This window comes from Pseudopodoces humilis, chromosome 2 (assembly GCF_049639895.1).
Source record: "Pseudopodoces humilis isolate 2021_Gansu_Grassland_sample_001 chromosome 2, ASM4963989v1, whole genome shotgun sequence".
Taxonomy (NCBI): domain Eukaryota; kingdom Metazoa; phylum Chordata; class Aves; order Passeriformes; family Paridae; genus Pseudopodoces; species Pseudopodoces humilis.
In genome coordinates this window covers 114012634-114035898 of record NC_142201.1, presented here as the reverse complement: position 1 = coordinate 114035898, position 23265 = coordinate 114012634, and the positions used below count along the sequence as shown (strand labels likewise).

Below are 23265 nucleotides of genomic sequence, written 5' to 3'. Positions count from 1 at the left end.
CCTGTCAGCAGCAGGATTTGTTCTGAGGTGCAGGGAGGTGCTGAGGAGCAGCATCACTGGCCCAGACCCTGGTGTGGCTCGCTGCCTCCAGGGCCTGGCAACAGAAAAGTAAAAGTTTACAGCAAAATTTACTTTTCTGTAATGCCTCCAAATTTGCCACTGCTCAGGTGGTGACACATTGGTGTGAGGAGCCTTTTTGGAGGGACAGGCAGAAGAGGAGACAAAAGAATAAAAAGCCTAATGGTAAAATTAGCTCCCTCTTTCATTTTTAAAGGGCTGGGAGTGGAGGGCTGAGATCCCAGGTAACCATTTGTGCTCTGCTTTTGTTCTGGTGCAGACAGCTGAGTTCAGTGTAGCATCTTCTCTGTCCCCCTTAACTGCTTTTAAAATGAGGCAATTGGTTGTATTTACTGTCCCTGAGAACACACTGGCTTCAGCCCCTCCTGATCCCTAGAATGGAACAAAATCTGTGGCTGTACATGCCTTGTAAACCCTCCTGTCACAGCCCTTTCCCCAGCCACTTCTGCAGGGGATATGTGACATTTCTGAGCGAAAACTCCTCTAGTCTTCATGCCCCTCACACCTCAGGCCTGAGGACTGTGAGTATTTATTTGTCCCAAAGCCTGTCTGATTCCTCTCTCTGCTGTAATGAAGTGTTTTGCTAAGCCATTGTATTCACCATAAATCTATTCCCTTGGCTGTATCTTTGTGGTGGATTATTCGCTCCAGAATCTTTTATTTTCATCTCAGAGATGAATATACATTTCGGGACATTCAGGTTTTGAAATACCAGTTTGCTTCAGGAAACTTCTTATGAGCAAGTCTGGGAAGCCAACACTAAATCACTTTTGTATATTTTATTTCCCAAGGAATCAGATCCACTTTGTTTATTGTCTAGCAAAACCCCAAGCAGAATGTAAAAACCAACACTGAATCAGAAAAGGAGCATTATAGAAATACTGAAGCTGTCTTTCCCTGGCAATGGGGAAATACATTCCTTCACTTTAATATGACAAAGAAATGATACAATGGTAAAGAAATAAAACCAAAAGCAGCTGAAGAGTCTGAGAGGAAAGCTGATGTCTTTACAAACACCTCGATGGGTGAAGCTAGGGGTGTGAACATCTCTGAAATGGGTCTTGGTGTCTGTGAACATCTCTGAAATGGGGCTCAGTGTCTGGGAAGGTCTGAAATGGGGCTCAGTGTCTGTGAACATCTCTGAAATGGGGCTCAGTGTCTGTGAACATCTCTGAAATGGGGCTCAGTGTCTGGGAACATCCCTGAAATGGGGCTCAGTGTCTGTGAACATCCCTGAAATGGGGCTCAGTGTCTGTGAACATCTCTGAAATGGGGCTCAGTGTCTGGGAACATCCCTGAATTGGGACTCAGTGTCTGTGAACATCCCTGAATTGGGGCTCAGTGTCTGTGAACATCTCTGAAATGGGGCTCAGTGTCTGTGAACATCTCTGAAATGGGGCTCAGTGTCTGTGAACATCCCTGAAATGGGGCTCAGTGTCTGTGAACATCTCTGAAATGGGGCTCAGTGTCTGTGAACATCTCTGAAATGGGGCTCAGTGTCTGTGAACATCCCTGAAATGGGGCTCAGTGTCTGGGAAGGTCTGAAATGGGGCTCAGTGTCTGTGAACATCTCTGAAATGGGGCTCAGTGTCTGTGAACATCTCTGAAATGGGGCTCAGTGTCTGGGAACATCTCTGAAATGGGGCTCAGTGTCTGTGAACATCCCTGAAATGGGGCTCAGTGTCTGTGAACATCCCTGAAATGGGGCTCAGTGTCTGTGAACATCTCTGAAATGGGGTTCAGTGTCTGGGAAGGTCTGAAATGATGCTCAGTGTCTGTGAACATCTCTGAAATGGGGCTCAGTGTCTGTGAACATCTCTGAAATGGGGCTCAGTGTCTGTGAACATCTCTGAAATGGGGCTCAGTGTCTGTGAACATCTCTGAAATGGGGCTCAGTGTCTGGGAACATCCCTGAAATGGGGCTCAGTGTCTGTGAACATCCCTGAAATGGGGCTCAGTGTCTGGGAAGGTCTGAAATGGGGCTCAGTGTCTGTGAACATCTCTGAAATGGGGCTCAGTGTCTGGGAACATCCCTGAAATGGGGCTCAGTGTCTGGGAACATCTCTGAAATGGGGCTCAGTGTCTGTGAACATCCCTGAAATGGGGCTCAGTGTCTGTGAACATCCCTGAAATGGGGCTCAGTGTCTGGGAAGGTCTGAAATGGGGCTCAGTGTCTGTGAACATCTCTGAAATGGGGCTCAGTGTCTGGGAAGGTCTGAAATGGGGCTCAGTGTCTGTGAACATCTCTGAAATGGGGCTCAGTGTCTGTGAACATCTCTGAAATGGGGCTCAGTGTCTGTGAACATCTCTGAAATGGGGCTCAGTGTCTGTGAACATCTCTGAAATGGGGCTCAGTGTCTGTGAACATCTCTGAAATGGGGCTCAGTGTCTGGGAAGGTCTGAAATGGGGCTCAGTGTCTGTGAACATCTCTGAAATGGGGCTCAGTGTCTGGGAAGGTCTGAAATGGGGCTCAGTGTCTGTGAACATCTCTGAAATGGGGCTCAGTGTCTGTGAACATCCCTGAAATGGGGCTCAGTGTCTGTGAACATCTCTGAAATGGGGCTCAGTGTCTGGGAAGGTCTGAAATGGGGCTCAGTGTCCCTGCTGACTTTGGGCAGCGGGTTTGGTACCTGGAGCCAGTTTGGCTCCTGGAACAGACAAGTGGGTTTGCACAAGGCTGAATCTCTGAAGTTTTGGGTCTTTGGTGTGGTAGGTGGTTTGGGAAGGCTGCACCATCCTGGTAGCTCAGCCGATGTGGCTGGGAGTTTGGGATGAAAGGAGGCTGAAACCCTGAGAGAGGGAGGGAGGGGGGGAGGGAAAGAAAGAGAGGGAAAAGAAATGGGAGAGGGAGAGGGAGAGGGAGAAAGAGAGAGAGAAAGAGGAAAAGGAAAAGGAAAGGAAAAGGAAAAGGAAAAGGAAAAGGAAAAGGAAAAGGAAAAGGAAAAGGAAAAGGAAAAGGAAAAGGAAAAGGAAAAGGAAAAGGAAAAGGAAAAGGAAAAGGAAAAGGAAAAGGAAAAGGAAAAGGGAAAAGGGAAAAGGGAAAAAGGAAAGGAAAGAAGGAAAGGAAAGGAAAAAGTCCTGTAAGGCACAGGGACAGCCTTTGGTGTGCTCTGTAGGAGACAATGTGTCACCAAAGCCTGGCCTGACACACGAAGGGATTTTGTTTGGGTCACTGGGAAGAAGAGTGATTTTGCAAAGATTTTGGTGTCTGTGGGAGGGTGAGAGCCCACAGGCAGTGGGAGAAGGGGATGGAGCGTGGCTGAGTGCTCCAGGAACAGCACAAAGGCACATCAGGGATATGAAATATGTGAGAGAAGGGATGAGGAAAAGGCAAAGGTACTGGCAAGGATAATGCACAGTTTTTACAACACCTGATGGGGAAAAGTGCAGGGAGCCCCGAGGACTGAAGGGAAGGGGACAGCCACCAGGACAGTGATTGGGAAGGAATCAATGTGCCAGATGTAGAAAAGAACATTGGAAATGGATTGTCAGGGGTGTCAGGATCCGCTGCTGTACCCAGGCTCACCACACTGGAGCTCTTGCTGAGCCCAGAAATGTGTCCTGGCAGACATGGGAACTTCTCTGATCGGAATTTTATGCCAAAAGGGGAACAACTGCTCAGGTGTTCTTTTGCTCATGGGGACCACGAGCAGGTGCATTGATTCAGGCACTGTTGGTGTGTGTGGATGGGAATTAGCACTGTGTGTGTTATATCCATAGATACATGGATATATAAATATGTACCTCTGCTCACGCCCCTCAGACTCGCTGTACAGGGCTGGGAGAGGCCAGGAGGAAAAAGACATGAGCAGTCAGTTGGCCTGTGCCCACTGGGTTGTTTTGTGGAACAATATTCGTCACTTTTGGGTTTTTTTAACCCAGTTTAAGATCCTGTGCTGACTCTGTACAGCAAAACTGAAGGGCCACCATAAGCCAGGTGGGTTCTCTGGCTTGCTCAGATCCTGCTGCAGAGGAGCCAACTCCTGGAGAAGGTGAATGGAGGGACCAGGCAGGGAGGGAAGCTGTGGGAGAGTCTGGTTCACATCCCTGTCCCTGCCAGCCTGGGTCTGGTGTGCTGCTCTGGGGTGCTGCATGCTGCTCTTCCCTGGGAGCTGAGGCTGCAGAACCCCAGGGGATGCTTGGGGTTCACTGAGGTCACTGCAGCCCCCGGGAGGGGTTTCTTGAGGTCATTTGGGGTTCACTGAGGTCACTGCAGCCCCTGGGAGGGGTTTCTTGAGGTCATTTGGGGTTCACTGAGGTCACTGCAGCCCCTGGGAGGGGTTTCTTGAGGTCATTTGGGGTTCATTGAGGTCACTGCAGCCCCTGGTTGGGGTTACTTGAGGGACCCCCTGGGCAGAGCTGTGTTTTAGGTTACAATAGAAGATGAAACTGAAGGAATGAATGCTGTCACCATCTCCATGAGCTGTTAAACCAGGTGGGGCAGTGCTCTCTCTCTCTCTCTTTTCCAGGACAGCTCTGATAACTCCCTCGGGGCCATCTCTCCGTTAATGGCCACCAGATCTCTCTGTATGACTCAGATTCCATCACCCATTGGGAGATGCTCTGCCCAGGGGGAGGAGCTGGATAGAATCTGAGATTTGGAACACCACAAGCACCTTGTCTATGGATTCCCAGAGGAGAAGAGCTCCATAATCACCTTCAGAGGAAGACCAGACCCTTTGTACAGGATCATTGCTTCAGCAGAAGCCCATCTGTCACTGCAGGAGGACTGCAGGCACCATTAAGTGAGAGTGCTACCAACACCTGGGTGTCAGGTTGTATCCCAACTCTGTATTACTCTATTTATTTTATATTATTTAATTAAATATTATTATTTAAATATAAATAACATAAATAAAGTATTTTCTATTATTTAATGAAATAATATTTAATTTATATTATTAAATGTGTTTCTGTATTACTGCATTTATTTTAATTTTCCTATTAAATTGTAGTTCTGACTTGGAATCTCCCACTGCTTTATTTTCAAGCTGGCACATATTTTGGCTCCCAGTGTGAGAGAAGTCAGAATTGCAATTCTGTATGACTAAAACCACCTATTCACGATGCTCACCGTGCTTACACGGGTCTTGTACCTTGCTCTCTGTATTTTTCTGCACAGGTGGAGCTGCCTGCTGTAACGCTCCCATTGAGACCAAGGAATGGGATGAAAATTGCTTTATTGGTTTATTATCAGTTCTGTCTGCTTGTCCTCATCTGGGCTGCCACATCTGGCTCCCCCTCAGCAACCACCCCCAGCCCCTGGGGGGAAGAGTGGAGAGTGGTTTCTTCTTCCAGCCTTTCAACCAACAAGAGTCTCTGGTACCAGGAGCAGCCAGCCAGGGAGAGAGGATACACTCCATCCACAATGGCTTTTCCTTCAGGAACATGGGATGGAAAACCCACCTCCTCCTTAGCAGCCTGGTATGTGAACTGCAAATAAACTCAGGTTCTGGGGGCAGGAGGATGCCAGCAGCTGGAGTGAGTCCAGCTGGGAAGGAGTGGCAGAAACCCCCACCGGGACCGGCCCAGAGGCCCTGCATGGGCCCTGTCAGAAATGGGGATTTCAGAACCTCAAAGGGACACCTGGGGCTTTGGGGATGGCTGCCTGGTCTCTCAGCTGTGCTGTGGGACTGCTGGGGGCTGGAGAACAGCAGGTCCCAATGGCCTCAGCCACTCTTCACCATCCTCAAAACGTGCTGCACAACAGCTCAGCAAGGACAGGGCACCTTTTGTATTGAGTTTTTTCCCCCTTAATTAAAGCAAACACCTAAATAAGACTTGTCTGAACTTGTCTCTGTGAGATGATTGGGGAGCTGGGAACTGGGCAGACGAGGAGTCCCTTGGGGTCCCAGTCGGGGTTACTTGAGGTCATAGGGGTCATAGGGGTCATTTGAGGCCTCAATTGGGGTTATTTGAGGTCACAGGGGTCATTTGAGGTCCCTATTGGGGTTACTTGAGGTCACAGGGGTCATTTGAGGCCTCATTCAGGGTTATTTGAGGTCACAGGGGTCATTTGAGGTTACAGAGGTTACTTGAGGTCATTTGAGAATTTTTTTGTTTTTCCAGAGGTTACTTTAGGTCATTTGAGAACCCTGATCAGGGTTGCTTGAGGTCACAGGGGTCATTTGAGGTCACAATCAGGGTTACTTGAGGTCACAGGGTCATTTGAGGTCACAATTGGGATTACTTGAGTTCACAGGGTTCATTTGCGGTCCTGCTGAGGGTTACTTGAGGTCATTTGAGTCTTTTTTAATTGATCCGAGGTTACTTGAGTTCCTTTGGGGCTACCTGGCTTCATTTGGGAATGAATTTGGCTTTGCTGCCAGTACCAGCCAGCCAGGAGTGCAGGGCCAGCAGCCAGGACAGCTGGGCACAGCCCCTCACACTCAGGGCAGGGTCTCTGGGGCCCTGGAGATTTGGACTTCTCAGCTGGACGAGAAGGATGGGAGAACTCAGCTATCAGTAGCCAAAACCCCGAGGGCTGGGTCCCTCTGCCTTTACTCCAATAAAGTTGCAGGACTCCTCTGGCCCCTATTAGGACATAAACCTCCAGCAGCTGTGGATTTTCCCAGCAAGGCCACGTGTTTATTTTGACTACACAGCCAGGTCTCAGCTAGGCACGTTTGTTTCCACTTTGTCCCGCAGTCACCAAGACTAAAGCAAATAAAAGCAGCAGGGTATCACAGCAGAGGTGGAACCAGGGTATTTAATCAGCTCTCTCAAAGCAGTCTGGGCAGGCTCTGCCAGTTCTGCCTGGGGCACCAGGGCAGCTTCCCCCGGCCTCCTCCAGGAGAGCAGAGCTGCAGCACTCACAGCCTGACAATGTTTTAGCCACCCCTGGCCCACTCCCCAGCAAATTCCAGCCACAGGCCAGAGTGGAGCCAAGGAGAGTTTCTGTCCTTGCCAGAGAAGAGTGATTCCCAGGCTGTGATGATTCCCAGCCTGCTCCCTCCCTCCAGCGCCGTGACCGAGCTCTGCCTCCAGGGCTCTCCCAAAGCACAGAGGCGGCTCCTTCCCCAAGTCTTTGCTGCACTACTCTTGTTCCTGAGCATCCTCACCTGTCTCGTGGAAGGACAGTTCAGCCATCCAAATCAGCTGCAGGAATCCCCTTGGGCACTCGGGGTTACTGGAGAAAAGCCAGCAGGAGCTGGAGATTTTCCAGAGCAGGTGCAGCTTTGGGCATAGGGATGTGTCCTAGCTCCTCCAGCCAGACTTTTCTGTTACCCTCACAAAACTCATCCACAGCAGCAGTTCCATTTCAAAGTTCAACTGCAGGGAAGTCTTACAGCTTCCTTTTCCTTCTCCCAGGCTGCAGCTCCCACGTCAGTTCAGAGCATCCGAACCGGGTAAAGGAAAAGGAAAAACTCTGTGTCCCTTAGCCCCATTCAGTGCCCAACACCTTCCTTGCACTCAGAGATAAAACATCTGCTAATCCTCTAACTGGGCGTTTCCCTGCCAGAATCCACAGCGTGGGAATGTCAGTCCTGCTCAGCAGGAGGAGGCATCCCCACGTTACCCCTCCCGAAGATTAGAGAGCTGCTCCTGCACCAAACTCAGAAATGTTAATGTTAAATAATGTTAACAGAGGCTTAAACGCATTCCTGAGAGCCTCCAATGCTCCATCACATCCCCAGGAATTGCCATGTGGCCACTCAAGAGATTTTGTCTGAGCTCCTCTTTTGATCTGCTGGTAAAAGAGAGAAATGGGGCAATATGTAGTCATCAGGTGCTAATGTCAGACATTAAATGCTCAGGTTTTCTTTGAAAGTGATGTTAAATGCTCAAATAAAACACTTTTATCTTCCTACTCTTTCAAAATAAAGTTACCAGTGCAAATGGCACACCCTGTTCCAATTTGATTCCTAGATGAGCCCACTGATAGTGGGAGCATTCAGGATCCTCTAATTAATGTTATAGAAAACTGTACTTAATTACTTCTTAAGCACTTACATCTGCATAAAGTTGCATTAGACTGAATACAACATCATTTAAATCCATTACCTCCACATAAATACGTATCAAATTTGCATTGCAAATGTCTTCATGCTCTGCTTTGTTAATCACAAGTGTCACATCTAAATTACTCCAAAATGTGCAGTTCTGGCTTACTCACCAAATAGTTCCATATTAAACAAAATACGCATTATAGGGCAAAATTACAATAAAATAGGAGGTGGAGTTCCTCAGGGTAGTGGAAATTATTACCAGAGTCACCAGAATGACTCCACTGAAATCAGCTGTCAGTGACAGCTGCCGTGACAGACTTCATAAGGAAACAGAAAAAATATAAGGTTTAGTGCTACAAAGCCTATTTATGACTGTTTTCTTCCATTTCCATCGAGAATTACCAAGTGCTGATTTGACTGCTCAGGTGAAACACAGAGACATGAAACCTGTTCTGTGGTGCCTCGAAAATTCCCACTGCGAGATCTGAGCTGGTTGCCTTCAGTGCAAATGCTCGTGGGTTAATACATGGAATGAATTTCTGTGGAGCACCGTCTCATCTAAGTTCATCTGAAGCCAAGTTAATAAAAGGCTTCTTTAATTAAATGCAGCTTTCCATGTTCTCTTTCAAATGGAGCAGTCAAATGAATACACAGAGACACTGCTCTCCTCAGCCCAGTCATTACAGCCTTTTCTCAGCACCAGCCACGGGCACAGAAAAGGGTCAGGCTGAGCCTGTGCCATGAAATGATCCCTTAAACGCTGCCATCCATCACTGCTGGGTAAAGAACCAGACAACCCTTCTGGACTGGACCTCCTTTGGGTGTTCAGCAGCAGCACGGACACCAAGTGCAGACTCCAAGGTTTGCAGCTGGGAATAACAAAATTCCCGGCTGCAAGCACTGTTGGATCCTGCAGGACGGACAGACAGGATCGGGCTGCATTCCCAGAGCAGCCTGGCAAGCACAAAACAGCCAGAGCAACATCAGGGCTGGGCTTTTTGGGTGTGCTGGGAGCTGTGGGCAGCAGCTCCGAGGGGCAGGTGGGGGTTGTCTGTGCCTTCCCTGCTTAATTCTGCTTTACAGCAGCACAGGGACTGATGGTGTGCCCCAGGTTTTACAGAGGAGCCACAGAAGATGAGGGGTGGAAACAGCAGGGAAGACAACACTCTCACGGCACATTCCAGGGAAGTGATTAAAAATCTGCCCCACGAGCCCTATTCCGTGCCCTGCTGAGGAGATGAGGAGCATCCACCAGCTCCACAAGCATCAGAGAGGTCCATGGACAGTCTCGGAGGCCTCTCAGCACAAACATCTCAGTGCCAGCACTGGAAGCTTCTCCGGCCAGCGAGCTGTGCTGCCAGCTCCACGCTTCCCCCGGAGCGCTCCTTGCAGAGCCCGCTCCACAGGGAAATTCCCTGCTCCCTTTGCACCTCAGGGCTCTGGGAAGGGCACTGGGATATTGCACAGCAGCTCCTTCCCCCCAGCCCAGCCCAGCCTGTTCATCCTCCCTGAGAGCCTCCTGACTGCTGCTGTCCCCTCGCCGTTCCTCATTCCCGAAGAAATGGTGACTTAACCATTCTGGCTCTAACCAAACACCTGTAAGAGCAGTTCCTGCCAGGCTGCCAGGATATCTGTGGAGCAGATATCCACAGTAAACAGCCAAGCAACTCAATTGCTCCTCCAGTGCACGCCTGGAGGTAAATGAAGAAGTCAATCAGCACGTGTCAAGTAGGAAGGTCACAGGATGGCCCTGGATCCCTGGAAGTGTCCAAAACCGGGTCAGACGGGGCTTGGAGTTCCCTGGGATGATGGAAGGTGTCCCTGCCATGGCAGGGGATGGTGTGGGATGATCCTGAATGTCCCGGGCAGCCCAGAGCACTCCGTGGCAGCTAGACATAGGCACGGGCACCCGGGGCCGGCCCTCCCGCCCGGGCCAGCCGGGGGTATCGGTGGCCGGCGGGCGGCCCAGCCCGGCACCACACGTGGCAGTACATGGCTCCTGCGGCCAGCAGCAGGGCACCGCTGCCCCAGCCCACGTACAGGGCTGCCCCCAGCTCCCGCTTCAGCGGCGCCGGCACCCGGCCGTCGTAGAAATCCCGGACGATGCTGCCGCCGGTCCAGGACACCGGGATCAGGGCCAGGGTGCCCGTCAGCAGAAAGGCGACCCCGGCCGCCAGGATGAGGCTGCTGACGGCCCGGGGCCCCTCCCGGCCGCCCTGGGAGTACTTGACCCCCGCCACGGCCGTGAGGAAGGAGAGCACGGCCAGCCCCACGGCCAGGCACATCAGGGCCCGCAAGGCCTCGAGCGGCGGCGGCAGCGCCAGCACCGAGTCGTAGAACTTGCACTGCAGCCTGAGGCCCAGCTGGCTGATGCAGTCCATCCACAGCCCCTCCCAGATGGTCTCAAACACCACGATGTTGCCGTCCACGTAGGCCGAGACCCTCCACTGGGGCATGGCCGTGGCTGCCAAGGTGCCCACCATGCCCACACCACCGAAAATGAGCCCGGTGATCTGGAGCACGCAGCAATCCATGCTGCTGCTCCCAGAGCTGCTCCAGCTCCTGCCTGGGGCCGCCAAAGCCACTTACAAAGTCACTCAGTGCCAAATCCACTTACAAAGTCACTCGGTGCCAAAGCCACTCGGTGCCAAAGCCACTTACTCGCACAGGTACTGGACACTGGGATGGGGAACTTCTGCTCTAGCAGCTTCCTGAGGAGACAGGTTAGGTTTCTGGGCCGAGGCTCGCTCCAGCCCGGAGTTCAAACAGGTGGAAATCCATTCCTGGCTGCTCCAAAACCCTGCTATTTATTTGCTTTGAAATCCTCTCTGAGTGCAGCCCATCAAGCCCGACAAGTCTGTGGCCAATGGCAGTCTGGGAGAGGTGTGGCAGGGCTGATTTCACTGCTCCTCACAGCCTGTCTCAAGTGCTGCTATAATTAAGCAAGTGGCAGGGATTCAATTAAAGGTGCTTAATTTCAGGGCTAACAATTTCTTAACTGCAAGATTGCAGCTCTGTTGAAATCCAGTACAGAAAGCCTGAACTTCCATCTGCTAAAATACTGTTTAAAATGGGTCATTACTGTTGTTCTTACAACAAAAGCTGAACTTGAGGCTTGAGTGGGGCTCATTTTCTAAGTGCTGCAGCCCTGGGAAAGCAGCTGGTTATTATTTTCCTTTAAATCAAGCCAACAGGTACTTGATGTAGCCCTTTAATGCAGATTTCTCATTTTGATCAACTACAAAAGCCTAATCATGATATCAGACAGGTACAGGAAAGTCAAGTATTCCCACCAACATCAAAGCTTCCCTCTACCAGCTCCAAAATGCACAAGGCTAACAGAGCAAAGAAGTGGCTGAGCCACTCCACTCCTGCCCTGGATGCAGGAGCAAAGGCACAGTTAGGAGATAATCCTCTAGCAGAGGGAGAAGCAAAGCATTGTCATCGTGTTCCACACAGGTAATCGTGGCCAGGTGACCCAGGGGGGCTGGGGGCAATGGTTCGATCCCAAACGACATTTCCAAATGTGGGAAGGATGTGCAACCACGCCCAAATCCCGAGTTCCTCTCACAAAGCCACAGCCCAGCCTGCAGATCCCTGGGCAGACACATTCCAGAGGCTGATCCTCCCCAGGCTGCCCAGGGATTGCTGCTGCTCAACTTACTCCAGCTCTTGAACCAGGTACAAAATACAAGCTAAAAAAAATTGGCCCACCAAAGGCAATAAAGGCCCCTAGAAGTGCTGCTGGAGAAGGACTTGTTCTGGGGTTTGTTTTTGGCTTGTGGACTCTTTGTGTTTGGAAATATCAGACATTGCCTTTGATGGTAATAATTTAATTACAGCTTTAGGTAACTACACAACACCATCAAAGCCAAAGCTAAATCCACAGAAAGGGAGAGGAGGGAAGGAGGGAAGGAGGTGGTGGAAGGAAGGAAGGAAGTGGCAGAAGGAAGTGGCGGAAGGAAGGAAGTGACGGAAGGAAGGGGCGGAAGGAAGGAAGGAAGGGGCGGAAGGAAGGAAGGAAGGGGCGGAAGGAAGGAAGGAAGGGGCGGAAGGAAGGAAGGAAGGAAGGAAGGAAGGGGCGGAAGGAAGGAAGGAAGGAAGGGCCGGAAGGAAGGAAGGGCCGGAAGGAAGGAAGGGCCGGAAGGAAGGAAGGGCCGGAAGGAAGGAAGGGCCGGAAGGAAGGGCCGGAAGGAAGGGCCGGAAGGAAGGGGCGGAAGGAAGGGGCGGAAGGAAGGAAGGAAGTGGCGGAAGGAAGTGGCGGAAGGAAGTGGCGGAAGGAAGTGGCGGAAGGAAGGAAGTGGCGGAAGGAAGGAAGGAAGGAAGGAAGTGGCGGAAGGAAGGAAGGAAGGAAGGAAGTGGCGGAAGGAAGGAAGGAAGTGGCGGAAGGAAGGAAGTGGCGGAAGGAAGGAAGTGGCGGAAGGAAGGAAGTGGCGGAAGGAAGTGGCGGAAGGAAGTGGCGGAAGGAAGTGGCGGAAGGAAGTGGCGGAAGGAAGTGGCGGAAGGAAGTGGCGGAAGGAAGTGGCGGAAGGAAGTGGCGGAAGGAAGTGGCGGAAGGAAGTGGCGGAAGGAAGTGGCGGAAGGACGAGATAATGCAAATTATTCTGTATCATGCTGTATTTCTATGTGGTAGATGTTCCCAAGGGATCTGGGCAATTCATCTTCAAGTCTACAACCAGGAATCTGGAAAGAAAACAAAATTCTTCAGCTGAGGTGGGAAACACAGAAATAAATCCATCATCAGGTTTGTAGTTACAGGGAGAGGAGTTTTACATCACTCTTCTACAGACAGAAAAGAAGAATCCTGTGATGCAGAAATTTGAGGCAGTTTTCACCATGCCACAAAGAAGGAGATGAAACCAGGAGTCAGAGATGGGTCTAGAAGAAACCCCCTTCTCTGGCAGACACTGCTCCCTTGGGGGAACACTGCACACAAAACCTGTGCTATTAAACTCCAGCACAGTCTCCATCCATCTTGCTGGACTTCCTTAACCTCTGACTTCCCCAAACTGGTTTTTGGATTTCTTACTTTAACATCAGAACCAGAAATCAATTTATGATGGAAAAGCCCTCTTAAAACCAGCACTTAAATGTCTTTCTTTTTTCTTTTTTCTTTTTTTTTTTTAACAGAAAAACTCTTTGTGCAATGTTTTCAGGCAGGCAGCTCCTGAAGGTGAGCACAGACCATGCCTAATGCCCTGAATCCATTCTGCTGGCTGCTTTATCCATCAGGGGTGCTGGGAAATAACTCTCCTTTGGATGCTCTGGGGGGGTCAGCAGTGGAGGCCATGTGGAAAATCACCAGGGCATGCTGCAGAGAAGATGAAAACTGCTCTGAGAAATAGGATTAAAATGCAGCAATACATCCAGGGAGGGCAAAATGGGTCCATTTTTAGTGGGAATTAGAGCTTTTGGTAGGTGAGATCCTGTGCAGGAGAGGGGGAAACGCAGGGGACACTGCTGCAGGTGCAGAAGGGCTCCTTTTGTTGGAACCTGAGGGGAAAGAGGCAGCAGAGGTAAAGAACCAAATGAAATCTGAAGGTGAATTTTCAGAAGCTTAAAGGAGCTTTACAGCTTTCAGAAGTTTACAGGAGACATGCTGGGATAAAACCCAAAACCACTACAAATATCTTGGACCATGGAAAACCTCCTGAAGCTCTCAAATACCAGCGAGTCCCTGGCTTTGCTAACCTGTGGAAAAACCCATTTTTTGCAGGTAAATCCTGAGTTTGGGTCAGCCTGGAGTGGGCTCTTACATCCCTGTGCCCCCCAGAGAACAGGAGCTCCGTTTGAAGGCACTCAGAGAGAGGGGCTTGGCTGGCTGAGGCATTTCCAAACCTCCCTGAACAGCACCTCTCTCTTAGAGCAGAAACCACACAAATGCTGCCAGGGTGGGCACAGCAAGGTACCACAGAGTTAGGGTCAGATGTGAGGAAATAAAAGGAAATCCCTGCTTACACCTGGCCAGACTTTGGAAGCCTCCTCACTGTGCATCATCCCTCTGCTGTGCTCTTTGAATGCTTCCCTGCCTCAAGAGGACAAGACCAGCTCTTATGCAAACATGCCCACCCCAAAATCTGCCCTCAAAGAGGAAAATGGGCAGCTGAGGGAGCACGTAGCCTTTACACCTCATCTCTCCCAGGATCTCTCTCAGATTTACATTTGCTCTCCCCTTCAAATCAGGATGTTCATTTGAATCTCTCCCTGGGGCACCACCTTCTGTTCCCTCTCTGCCTCTTAAAGTGTCCTTTCCCTTTGGAAAGGGAGAAGTGGAGCATCCCCAGTCCACAGGATCAGCAGAACCTGTCGATGAGGCTCAGTGTTTAATCAGTTACAGGCATCAATAACACAAACACTGAACTCCACCCCTAAAGCAGGATTAATTCCTCTTTGAATAACCTCTCTACCTTTAATTTCAGAGTTCTCATCCATCCACATGCACCTATAGAGGAAGGAAGAGGCTCCAATCCTGCACAAATGTCCAGCCACAATGTCCAGAGTCCCTCACCAGCAACAGGGATCTTGGCTGGGCTGCAGGATAAGGGGCTGAGCTGGAGCCTCAGGAACACTTCTGGAGCAGGCAGACGTGGAGATTTCTCAAGGGCACACTTCAAATCGGTGCTCACTGCAGTGCCAGGGATCTCCAGCTCGGGACTGGCTGTGATCATTTGTTTAGGAAGCTGGTGAGTGGCATCAGGTCCTTCCTGCTCGTGGCTTTCACTCTCCAGTCATTACCTGCTGGGTTAACCACATTGTTTTCAGCTCCCCAAAGGGCTGCTCGGGGAAAGCACACTCCACTTCAATGGCTCCACTGCTTCCTCTGGCAGTCTGATTGACTGCTGCATCTCCAGCCTGGTGAGGCAAAAGGTGATCTTGAATCTCTTCTTACTCCAGGAGAGAATGGCCTGAAGCCAACAGAGGCCTTTTTATTTGTGCTACCTTTAATATTGCTGCCTGCGCTTCTGATATGTTTTTAATGTTAAAAGATGAAAGGACTCTCCTCCCCTCTCTCTTCAAGCGTTTTGGGGTGAGAGGAACACCTGCTCTGCTTAGACAGGGATTTCTCCTGCTCACCTGGGCCACTGACCTCCAGCTCCAGCTTTGAGGCGAGCCCTGACTGACACTGGAATTGGAAAGAACTCACATTTCTTTCCTATCACCTGCTGCAGCACACCCCAAATCCCCAGCCTGACAGCGCTGCCAGGCTCTGAGTGCTTCCATGTCTGATGGAGCCTGGCTCCTGGACACTGAGGAACCTGCTTGCAGAGTAATGAAACCCTACAGTAATCAAATATTAAACACTCCTCCGAGTATTTAATCCACTAAACCGCTTCAGGCTTTTACAAGGAATTTGTCACCTTCCTGCCTGCACACAGGGAGCAGGACAACCTGACAGAAACAGAAGCTGCCAGAAAACTGCTGTCTTACTCTGCTGCTTACAGACAGCACCTCCAAGTGCGTCTGGGGGCTTCTGCTGGTGCTGAGCTCTTGGAAATAGAGCAAATTCCAGGGGAACTGCTCTGTTTGTGACATTCAGTGGGTGAATCAAAGAGGAAGAGAAGGCAGATTGATAGCCTAAAGATAGGTGAGAGGCAAGGTTTGTAGAAAGAAGTGATAGCTCTTATCAGACTGCCTGATGCCCTCAGCAACAAGGTTTTAGGCTCAGACTCCCAAGATGGTTTTCAGAGCTCCAGCATTATGATACACCCCCTCAAGTGGAGCTCTCCAGCAGCCAAGCACTGCTGGCAACTAACCCAGTAGGTCTCAAGCCATGAAGAAAAGAGGCTTTTTTCATCTTTTCTAGTCATGATTTGGACACTTTCCTGTCCAGTCTGGTCCCCCCTCGCATTTTGTCCTCTCCCAAGCACACATCCTGCATGTAATCATGCTGTTAATGTCCACCTCCAAAATGAACCTCACCACAGTGAGCTCCAGCACTGCCACCCCAGACCCCAGCTCACAGACCAAAGCAGGAGGGTTTTGCAGGAGTTCTGCTCCCAGAACTCCTCCCCAGCGTCACGAGCAGCTCCAAAGATGCTTCCCTGTCATTTGGTACCCGTGTCCCTGCATGGGGACAGCCCCCAGCCTGCCAGGGCACCCCGTTCCTGAGGCTCCTCCTCAGGGACAAGCCAGAGCTGCTCCTGGCCAGGCAAAATGGGAATTCTTCTGCCCATGGTCCAGCAGCTGCTGCTTTCGTTCCAGGTGTGAAGCTGGCACCAGGGACAGCACTTCAGGAGAAGGAGGAATGTCTAATAAATATTTATCCCAACGCTGTGCTGGGAGTTAGGGGGCTGGAAGTTAGGGAAGGGAAAGGAAAAAGGATGGCAAACAGTCTGGTGTGTGCAGACTGACTTAAAACCAAGGATGAGATGGAGTAGGAGGAGGTCTCAGGAAACCTGGTGCTGTTGTGTTGGAGAGGAGCAGGGCTCACATTGCAGGCAGAAGATGGAATTGAGGGGTCATTAGGATGAGAGGAGCTGCATCTCTACACAAGGCCATTGCCAGTGAGGTGAGAGCCTGGAGCAGCCAGGGAGAACAGCTCCTCTGATCTGATCTCGTTATTCTTTACTAATTACACCGGACAGCTTAGGGAGGCGAGTGTGGAGGAGGCTTAACAATTCCTCAGGAAATAAATGGAAAGTAAAATAAAATGCAGCATGGATGTAGCAAAAAAAAAAAAATAAGTTCAGGTTTTGTTTGGTATTTCATTTTCTAGAAAATAAAAGTTGATAAAATCGAATCCATTTGGACCTTATTAAAGCATCTGGCACAGCAGTGGGAAGTAACAGAGACACTGGAGGGATGGAGAAGAGTAACAAGAATGCAAAGTAGAGGCAGAACCCACCAGTCAGTCAAACAACAAAAGGTTGTACTGGGAGGAGAACTATCACATTCCTATTTCCAGACACTGATTTCAGCTGCTGTTGGATTTCTCTGGGGTCTCATCCTACTCCCCTCAGCAATCCAGCAACAAGGAAATCTGCTTTAGACTCCCAGCTGGGGGATGTGCTGTCCCTGGCTGAGCCCCACAGCCCAGGATAAGGGAGAGCAGTGCATCCCACACACCCTGGGAAGGGCTCTGCAGGCTCAGAGAGCCATTTACCCGAGCTGTGACCACCTGGGGGAGTGTGCTCTGAGTGCTCTGCAGGGGGGAGGCTCCCCTGGGATGCTCTGGGCAGCTTCCTTTGGAATTCTCTGGGCAGCTTCCCCTGGGATGCTCTGGGCAGCTTCCCCTGGGATGCTCTGGGCAGCTTCCCCTGGGATGCTCTGGGCAGGTTTAGGGCAACAAACCTGGAAAGGGAGAGGAGAAGCAGCCAAAACCAACCTGGGGTTGGGGGTGAATGAGTGTGGGGATGAATGTAAGGAGAGTGACAGAGGGGAAAGGACTGGAGGTGATGAAGCTGAGCAGGAGAGGCTGAAGGAGTCAGGTCAGGAAAAGCTTTGTGATCTGAAGGAAAGCTGCAGGCTGGGGGAAGGAACCTCAGTCTGCAGCGAGGAGATTCGGTTCAAGCTTCCTGAAAACTCTTTCTAATGAAAACGATTATTAAGGGCTGGGATAGATTCCCAAGGACACCACAGAATGGCAGCTCTGGAGGTTTTAGCGCAGGAACAACTCTCAGGAACACCTGTGGCAAATTTATCCACCCAGCAGAGTGAGGGAGCAGTTCAGAGCTATCAGCTTTTCTAGATAGAGCTTCACCCACCTGAACCAAAGAGTATTTTTCTCCTCTGACCTGCAGGGTGTGCATCTCTTTGCACACCCAGAGGGCACCGGGTGCACCTGCAGAGGCTCCACTTCCATGGAATTCGTGCCCAAAATGCAGAGTGGAGGGGGATGGGGCAGAGCCCCTTGGTTTCATCACTTATTCCCCAAATCATTTCTCTTGTCCCTAAGCAGGAAAAAAAAGGGTTTCACATCATAAACTTCCAATGAAATTTTTAAAACAGTCAGCCAAACTCTAGAACAAGAATGTTGCTCTTCATTAAGCACCACAAATTGAATTATGTTCCCAGTTCAGTTGAAGGCAAAATTCCATTGATTTCTGTGGGTCTGCAGTTACACTTTATCAATTGGTTGCAAAATTCTATTAAAATATTGCTGCTATTGATTGGTTTGTGTCATTCATTAAATCAATTTGTCTGGAATTGCTTATATTTTTACCAGGCTTTGTTTCTTTACATTGTTGCCTATCATGGTGACATGGTCTTAATGGGAAGAATATAATTTAGCCTCTTTTAATGGGAACTGTGAGCAAATACTATGATGGTTCTTTATGTTCATTATGCCTATAAACTATGCTGGTGTGAGAGAAGGGTCTCAGCAAAAATCTTGGCCTGGTTACACAAAAGACCCCTGTATTAAAAAAATAATGATAATAATAAAAAATAAAAATATAAATAAATAAAAAAGTTTAAAAAAAAAGTAAAAAAAAAGTAAAAAAAATAAAAGTAAAAAAATAAAAGTAAATATAAATTTAAATATAAGCCACAGAGTCCTGTGGCAAGAGACCAGCACAGTGTTTGTGGTTTGTGCAATGCTGGAAAAGAAATGCTGAAAGCCACGAGTTTGCTGCCTCTAAAAGAAGCTTGTGAATGAGTTTGACCTAAATGGGCTACAAAGGAAATATTAACTTTCCCTGAAAGGAGGATAATTAGGATGCACATAGAGAGCTTGTGTTTATTCTCTGAAATAAGGGATATTTTTTCATGTATTCCAGCTTACCTTCTTCTGCTGGATAAACTCTCCTCGCAACCCTCCATTAAGCCTACAGTAAATCAATCCCTTCGTGAATGCTTTTCTTTTAAACCATTATTATCTTGTCTTTATTCACTGTTATCCCTCCTTTCCCAGGCAGAAAAAACCCCTCAGCCACTTAACTCTGCTCTTCATTGCAACAGGCCAGAATTTCATACCATGCTCTAATTTTAAGCCCTTCGTTACTGTTTGTCACACAAAATGCACCCCAAAGCAAAAGCCGAGCCACACAACCCGAAAGCTGTTCCAAAGTGCTACCAAAATAACCCACGGCGACACCAAAATAACCCACGGCGACACCAAAATAACCCACGGCGACACCAAAATAACCCACGGCGACACCAAAATAACCCACGGCGACACCAAAATAACCCACGGCGACACCAAAATAACCCACGGCGACACCAAAATAACCCACGGCGACACCAAAATAACCCACGGCGACACCAAAATAACCCACGGCGACACCAAAATAACCCAAAGTGGCGCCAAGATAACCCAAAGTGGCACCAAAAGAGCACTACCCAGAGCCTACAGGCGTGGCTGAGCCCCCAGCCACAGCAGAGAGCAGCAAGAGGCCAAGGCAGGTTTTCATCCCTGTTTTGTGCCAGATCCTGGATCCCTCTGGAAGAGCTGGGAGCAGCCAGAGCCACTTGGGATAAATGTGCCTTGTGAGGCAAATGCTCTGCAGTGGGGTAATTATTTCTAAAAATTAATAAAAAGCCCCAAGCCCTGCCCTTGGCTGTGTTCATGCTGAGGGATGGAGCAGTCCCACCAGGGAAACCCTGGTGCTGTTCCTGGGTTGTGGGAAAAACAGGAATATTCCACCTCAGCTCTCTGATGCTGCAGAGACAGGACCCAGGGACAAAGCAAATCTGAAGGGTGCAGAGGAAGTAACCCCAAACCTGAGACAGTTCTGCAGGGGATGAGCAAAGCTGCTAAACACCGTGTAAGGGGGAGAAATAAATATATAAAAAAATATATACACACACCTCTAGACATTCCTTTTTCTGCACAGCGAGCTGTGGGAATAGGCAGCACTCCAGAGACATCCCTGTGCTTAAAGGATTGCACATTCAGCTCCTCAGGATGGGATTTAAGCCATGTAACAAATCCTTTCCCTCTGCAGAAGTCTGATGGAAGTGCAGTGGGAAGCATCGGTGCCCCGAGACCTGTGAGAGCTCTACCTGAAACTACATCAGAAAAACACCACTTCTATTTCAAAAAACCAAAACAAAAACCTTTTACATTTATGGCAAGATGGTTTTGCCTTTTTTAAGGCATTGAAGCTTTCTTGTGTGATGTGATGTGGTCTTTCTTTAAAGATCTTTCACCTGGAAAATGCCAGGTGAAGACATTTGTGAAAACCAGAACAACAGAAACCATAGGTAAAAAAAAAAAACTAAGAAAAAACCCCAAACAGACAGTGAACAGTAGATCCTTTTTACAGACTCTTATAGCTTTGAATGTATGCATGAAATATTCAGCCTAATCTCTGAACGTGCCCTAGCATGGGAAATAAAAACCCAGGCATAAACTAGGATTCTTTTGTGGCAAAATTGAACTCCATATGTTAAGAGAAAACCTAATTTGTTACACAATAAAAGAACAATTTAGGATATAACTACCTAGATATTGAAATACAAGCCTGCTGCTATTCATCTGAACTTTCTTGCCTCCAGTTTTTCTCTTGCCATTTATATCTCTTCAAAAGCAGAAAGCAAATGCAGAAGTGCTAAACGTGCCAGGGATAGAGAAGGGATAAAAGTCCCATTTACAGGGAATATTTTATGTTCCCCAAGTGTGTTCCCGTGTGCAAAACCATGGTTAGGAGGGGAGGCAAAGTAAGAAGCATTCTACAAATCTTTCCAAATTCAGTTTGTCTTTCGTCTCCACTGACTTACCCAACCTCTGCAGCTGGCTGCTGCCCATGAAAACATGGAAAATTGGGAAGGCAGGGCACCTCTCCTTCTGCTTCTGGCCCTTTGAGCCCTGGTTTGTCCTTTTGGGTTTGTTTGCTGCTTTGCCTGCTGCAGTCACCTCTGGGTCCAGGGCTTCAGGAAAACTGAGGGGGGAAAATTTCTTGGATGAGCAGATGCCTGGAATCACAGAATAATTCAGGTCAGAAGGAGCCCCTAAACATCATCTCATCCAGCCCACACTCAAAGCTGTGCCCTTCAAAATCCCCAGGCTGAGAGCCCAGCTCCATTTCCACCATCAAAAACATCCCCAAGTTTTCCTGGGGGAAGAGGGGGGCTAAATCTGCTCCTCCAGGGAAGGCTTTGAGGAGAGCCTAGAAATGCCCAGCCTTTCCCTGCTAGAATGGATTTGACAGAGTGAACCCAGAGAAATGGAATTATCATTGCTGGGCTCTGCAGCCCCGTGGTTGCCATTCAAAGAGCAGAGGAAAAGCTGCCAGCCCGAGCAGAACAAATAAACAAGCTCTGCAATAATGCATCAGGAGGCAAACACAAACGGGGTGCAAACAGCAGGGCAGCTTTCTCTCTGAGGCTGATGAAGCTCGGATTTACAGGACATGGAAAATAATTAGCTGCGCAAATATAACTTAAGCACGTTATTGATTAATTTGAAAAACCTTCCTTTGAAAAAGCTTCCGTGTAAATTCGTGGTAAGATTGTGTCTGCATCAAGGATTCAGTATTTGTGCATTCTTGGAAGGATTAAATTTAAGTGCCTTATCTTGCTCAAAACTGTTTTTGGAAGGAAATGTGGGGAAATCTTATTTAATGTTATGAGTTGCATCTGCTCGTTTATAATTAAAACACAGGAAAGGGGCAAGTCAAGAATCTCATTATTTCTTCTCCTCTGTATTCAAACATGTCATTTCATCACGGGGAAATATCAAAAATGCCTGCGAGTAGCTAATCACAGCTTGCTGTCAGCCACAGGATCCTATTAGTGTGCCAGAAAACAAATATGTGCAGGCATAATTTAACCTTTCTTTTCCTCCTCCTTTCTCACTACATTAAGGAATTAATGCCCCTGAAGTCAGTTCCCAACTTTCCTGTGTGTTTTCCTGTTCGGTGCTCCCAGCTCTGCCCTCCTCCCCAGAGCAGGTGAGAGCTGCAGACATTTTTATTCTGTGTATTTGGACCTGAAATATCCTTAAAATATGGGCCTAAAGCAACTGCAGCATTGCCTGGGCAGGGAACACACAACATTTCAGGGCTGGTTTGGTGTGGGTTTGCTCCAAACAGGTCCCCATGGCCAGGACATTCTGTTCCCTGTCCCTTTGACACTTCATTTCCCAGTTCATCCCCTGGTGTGGGATGTTCCTCCCCCTCCTCACAGCTTTCCTTGCACCTCTGCTCTCTCTGGGGAGGAGATAACCCTGCCACAGCTCCCCTGGGAGCTCTTCAGGCTTTAAATCCCACCCAGCAAGCAGAGAGCACTGTGATGATGCCCCCCTGGATGAACAGGTGGTGCAGGAAATTCAGGTTTCCCTGAACTGGTGAGATGCTAATGCAGGATATTTTCCTGGCTGGGAACAGGGATGCAGCTCCAAAACTGGATTTCTGTAGGTACACAGTGGCTGAGGAGCTTCAGAGGCTACACCTCCCTGAACTCTGGCTCTGAGAGAGAGAGCTGAAACCTCAGATGGGTACAAATATTGCTGAGCTGATTTGATTAAAAGTTTCACATCTCTGGACAAAGCCTATCATTTGTGGCCCTTCTGCTCCAACCTATTGGAGGTTGCAGCACCACATTACATTTCATTTTCTTTTCTAACAGGTCCCCAGGCTTTTGTATTCAGCATTCCTGCCATTCTTGCTGTGAAGGGCTGCCCATCCTGACTCACAGCCCTTCCACAAGCGTGACATGATGGTTCATTAAAGATAAAAACCACTGGGCAAGGCTGCTCTTGTTACAGCCCAGGTGCCTCGATGATTGCAGCAGGATTTCACAGGTGGGAATTAGAGCAAAATTTCTGATTTACCTGCTTGCCTAGAACCTGTGGAGTTCAGCAGGGAAAATCCAGGGCAGGGAATGGGTGGAGAGCCCCTGAGCTGAGGTGAGAGCCCACCTGCAGAGCTGCCCCAGCCCTGGGGCCAGCAGCACAAGGAGCTGGAGCTGCTGCAGAGAGTCCAGAGGAGGCCCCGGAGCTGCTCCAGGGCTGGAGCCCCTCTGCTCTGGGGCCAGGCTGGGAGAGCTGGGGGTGCTCACCTGGAGAGGAGAAGGCTTCAGGGAGAGCTCAGAGCCCCTTGCAGGGCCTGAAGGGGCTCCAGGAGAGCTGGAGAGGGACTGGGGACAAGGCATGGAGGGACAGGACACAGGGAATGGCTTCCCACTGAATAAAGGTAGATTTAGAGTGGATGCTGAGGAAGGAATCCTTCCCTGTGAGGCTGGTGTGGCACAGGGTGCCCAGGGAAGCCGTTCTTACCTGTCCAAGTCCTTTCCAGAAAGGCTCCAGGTGTGGGGTCCCTCCCTGCTGTGAGTGCAGGTCCATGTGTGTGATCACTC

At 49.3% G+C, this 23265-nt stretch overlaps 1 protein-coding gene and 1 long non-coding RNA gene across 3 annotated transcripts; both read right to left on the bottom strand.

Moving 5' to 3' along the window:
• Nucleotides 1-6013: 6013 nt before the first annotated feature.
• Nucleotides 6014-12113, bottom strand: LOC102112065 (claudin-17). Its single transcript, XM_088051464.1, has one exon. The coding sequence runs from the start codon at nt 10560-10562 to the stop codon at nt 9918-9920; it is 645 nt and encodes a 214-aa protein (XP_087907590.1). The 5' UTR covers nt 10563-12113; the 3' UTR covers nt 6014-9917.
• Nucleotides 12114-12231: 118 nt separating this feature from the next.
• LOC148184967 (uncharacterized) lies at nt 12232-23265 on the bottom strand. Of its 2 annotated transcripts, none has more exons than XR_015771922.1 (5): nt 23186-23265; nt 20689-20883; nt 19777-19977; nt 17733-17918; nt 12232-12711 (listed from the first exon to the last, which is right to left on the bottom strand). It is a non-coding gene; the product is annotated as an uncharacterized LOC148184967 (long non-coding RNA). The 2 variants fall into 2 exon arrangements; XR_015771923.1 differs by lacking the exon at nt 12232-12711 and adding an exon at nt 13226-13339.

Coding starts and splice junctions, on each gene's coding strand:
- LOC102112065 (XM_088051464.1), bottom strand. CDS start 10,562: ATGGATTGCTGCGTGCTCCAGATCACCGGGCTCATTTTCGGTGGTGTG.